This window comes from Amblyomma americanum, chromosome 1 (assembly GCF_052857255.1).
Source record: "Amblyomma americanum isolate KBUSLIRL-KWMA chromosome 1, ASM5285725v1, whole genome shotgun sequence".
Taxonomy (NCBI): Eukaryota; Metazoa; Arthropoda; class Arachnida; order Ixodida; family Ixodidae; genus Amblyomma; species Amblyomma americanum.
In genome coordinates, this window is record NC_135497.1 from 128960496 (window position 1) to 128964205 (window position 3710).

Consider the following 3710-nt stretch of genomic DNA (forward strand, 5'->3'; position numbering starts at 1 on the left):
AGGGGCATGTTTTCTTCTTTGTAATGATGTGTAAGGCATTATTATACATGGATTACCACATGGTATCCTCCTATCGCCAGTAAATGATTTATATTCGAATTTCTTTCTCATGCCGTTTCGGCTTCAGTTTTGAAAGCTGAACGATGACTGTGACGTCAATGTGTTTATAGATCACACGAGGCATGAAAAAACTGTCGTTGTTTAAATCACTACAATGCTAAAGCCAGCCTGCCTCAAAAGACGGAATGACAACGAATGTAGAAGCAGCGATTATATTGCAGTTTTCTCGTGCCTCACGTGATCTTAAAGCACACGTTCACATCACAGTCGTCATTTGGCTGTTGAAACCACAACCGAAACAGCATGACAGTAAAACTCGATTCTAAATTATTTAGGGGTCGTAGGCAGATACCACGTGGTGATTCATGCATAGTAGTGTCTTCCGCATCATTGCAGTAAAGAAAGCACGCCACCAAAATTAGGTGTCTATACTCCATCAATATACATTTCAGCCCAGTGTATGACCCTCATTAGAACCAAGTTGCAAGCATGTCTCAATTTTTTCTTGCCAACATGCAACAGCGTGCATTTTCCTTTAATTTCTCTTTTGTATGGCTTGCATAATTAGTCTTTTTGAGTAATGATGTTCAATGTGTAAAATCTGCAGCCAAATGTATTTGACTATGGACCTTAACTAGTTTTGGCTGTTGGTCCATGTTTTTTTTTGTGTGCTGCTTAATTTGTAAATAAAATTGTGTGACTTGAAAAAGAAAGTTAAAACAAAAATAACTGAAACACTGGAGGACTTTCAGTGGTCAGTGTGCCAGCTTTTGTAAAAATGGCATCCAATGAGTCTGTGTGATACAAATGCACTACCTTCATGCTGAAAGTCACTATCCTCGCTTCAATCCCGGCCGCGGTGGTCGAATTTCTATGGAGGCGAAATTCTAGAGGCCCGCGTACTGTGTGATGTCAGTGCACGTTAAAGAACCCGAGGTGGTCAAAATTCCCGGAGCCCTTCACTACGGCGTCTCTCATAGCCTGAGTCGCTTTGGGACGTTAAACCCCCATAAACCAAACCAAACTAACCTTACTTCGCAGAAAAGCCACGAGATGTCAGCGATCCACTTCACTTCTTTCTGCTGCCACAATACTGATGCTTAGTGACAAACATGACCTTAATGTTCTGAATTCTACATCACATCCCTGCTTGCATGCCGATGCAGACTTATACTCCTGCTATTGTGACAGCTGACTTCTGCAGTACAGTTATACTGTGCTGGTAGATGATCTGGATCAAAAACATCCACTGTTGCGCTAATGCTGCCTGACTGTTTCCACACGATTCCACACAACACTGTTCATCTTTTCCCATCTGTATCAGAACGAAGCGCCCAATAATACCTTTAAGATTTGATTGCCTTTCTGACTGGTTGAGGAGGTCTGTTGCTTCCACAGTGCTGGAACGCATCAGGATGAGAAGGAATAAAGCCTGTTCTGCCTGTAACTAGTGGAACATGCTTTACATGTACTATCAGCAACGAATGAAACGAGAACAAGAAAACTGAGGTAGCAACAAAAATACACTAACATATTAGCTCGTAGAGAGCAAATAGAAGCGAGGTTGATTAACACTTCTGTATAACAGTCTCCGCGCTTTCGAAGTGACATTAGCCTTTGCTACTGCAAAGCTTCCCATGCCTAAGAACTTGTTATATTGCTGTTCGTGGCTGAGCTGTCTTGTTCGCGCTTCATTTCTTGCTGACAGTACATGTATTGCCATAAAGTTCTACATGTCTTTACACTGCCAAAAATTCTGAACAATTTTTTTTTTTTTTCGAGAGGCAATTGTACACTCGCACGTTATCACATATAGCATAGAAATATGGCAAAGATAAAAGCTAGTTGCACAAACTTCCTCACACTCCAATTAAAGTTCAATGAATCAAACACGGAGAATGATAACATTCGTGCATATTCAGAGTAAACGTCGCAGAGACGGACAGTAAAGCTGAACTCACAGCTTTTAGGGGATGGTGGTTGTATATTAGCTGCTCCAGCACTGATGTCTTGCCACAACCTCTGTGCCCGCAAACCATTATCTTGCTCGTTTTTCCCGAGGACACCGATGACTTGAGCATCTGCATGTCAAAAATTGAAACAGAATACAATATATAAAGAGTATGCATGTTTGAGAAGACGCTACGCAAGCATACAACTCCTTGTTTCATCAGTGCCCTCGGCGCCTTTTAACATTTGCAACTTGGACAACGCCCTTTCAAGCGCAAACAAAAGACAACGACTTGAGCGTTTTCGATTTAGAATTTAATGAAAAACAGTTTAAAAAAAAACACTGCTGAATGTTACGTGTGCTAAACTGGAAAAGTATTATTACGCGTTCAGAAAGCACCTTAGGATACACATCGGGTGACGCTTGCCTTTGCAGCACAGATCTGTTCCTGCTCAGCTTTTCAGAAGGTAATTTTCGGGCGAGGCTTTATAGAGATGCTTCTTCTTTGCCAGCCATGCTTCATCGGCTGATTATTGTTTCGTTGATATTGTAGAATCTTAACTTTCTCACTAACATTTCAGCTACAACAGACAGAAACCACGAAACCAGACGAAATGATACTGATGTCGATGGACCTCCTTCATTAGATTGGCGATGAAACCAATGAAACACTGATCAGTGGCGCGAAGCAATAAATTATCCCCCTTTATAAGACCACATTTTAACAATATAAAATATTTTAAATAAACTAAAGCTATAAAGCTACAAGAAAGGTTCGCTAAAGCGTGCGCAACGAACATCATGTATCAGAAACCAGCCCAAGCAATTTATGCTCCAGTCACTTTCAACATTACTAGCACAGTCTTCAAATTGCGATCAAATAGCATTCATTAGCTTTGATATTCGATGTACAACGGTGGGCCATTGAGCATGAGACGTAGGTGTTTCACGGTTTCATAAAGCTAGCAGACGACACCGACGACACTTCCCTGACATCCCGGTACCGCTTTTTTTCTCATCTTGCGAAGCGGCTAACGCGGCAACATTCGTCACTCATTGTGCATTTTTACTAAGCAGATAACATGATGTTATCTTCAGCACATGTTTCTCAATTGGTCGAGATTATGAGTGACATGTTATCTCATGCACTCGGCAGCTCGCAGCACATTGGACACAATAAAGAGAAATGGGCATTCAGCGTGGCAGCGAAGCAAATTGACCTTGGGTTAGCTATGAAAACACGTTTCGAGGTCAACTACTTGGAGGTGTCAACAACCTTGAGCACCTTCAGTAGGTAGCACACGGCTGCTCAGATCTACAGGAGAGTCCTGCCTAAAGTTTAATTATATAAGAAAAATTGTGCCCTTAATTTCATACTTTGCTTCAAGTCAGACAATTGTGCTCGACAAGAGTTCGAGTTCAAGCGTCTTAGGTCGCTTAGGTCTCCTAGAGATTCAAACGTTAGTTCAGAGTTCAGACCGACACTACCTCTCGCTGCCGCACAATGCTATTGCTAACGATACATTGCGTGCATTTGTCGCTTGTTTCGTTTGCTGCAACTCTGCAAGTTAGGCAACGAAAGCGAGTGCAAAAACATTAATTTAAAAACTCTGAATAAATAAACAAATATTCTGAATTTGACTTAAATATTACTAAGATTGTTTGCATTGACTCTATGCGGATAAAGGCCCCGGCCTAA

The 3710-nt window shown here is 41.4% G+C and overlaps 1 protein-coding gene across 5 annotated transcripts in view; it reads right to left on the reverse strand.

Moving 5' to 3' along the window:
- kappaB-Ras (NFKB inhibitor interacting Ras like 1) overlaps positions 1–3496 on the reverse strand; it is a 61756-nt gene extending 58260 nt beyond the window's left edge. Inside the window, exons 1-2 of one of the 5 annotated variants that reach the window (XM_077646879.1) lie at positions 3389–3496; positions 2022–2141 (exon numbers count right to left, since the gene is read on the reverse strand). In XM_077646879.1, the coding sequence (XP_077503005.1) occupies positions 2022–2141 (120 nt within the window). In that variant the 5' untranslated portion in view covers positions 3389–3496. Of the gene's footprint in view, positions 1–2021; positions 2148–2410; positions 2655–3388 lie in introns of those variants that run through there. The other 4 variants (XM_077646880.1, XM_077646878.1, XM_077646877.1 and 1 more) reach the window with 4 other exon arrangements.
- Positions 3497–3710: the final 214 nt, after the last annotated feature.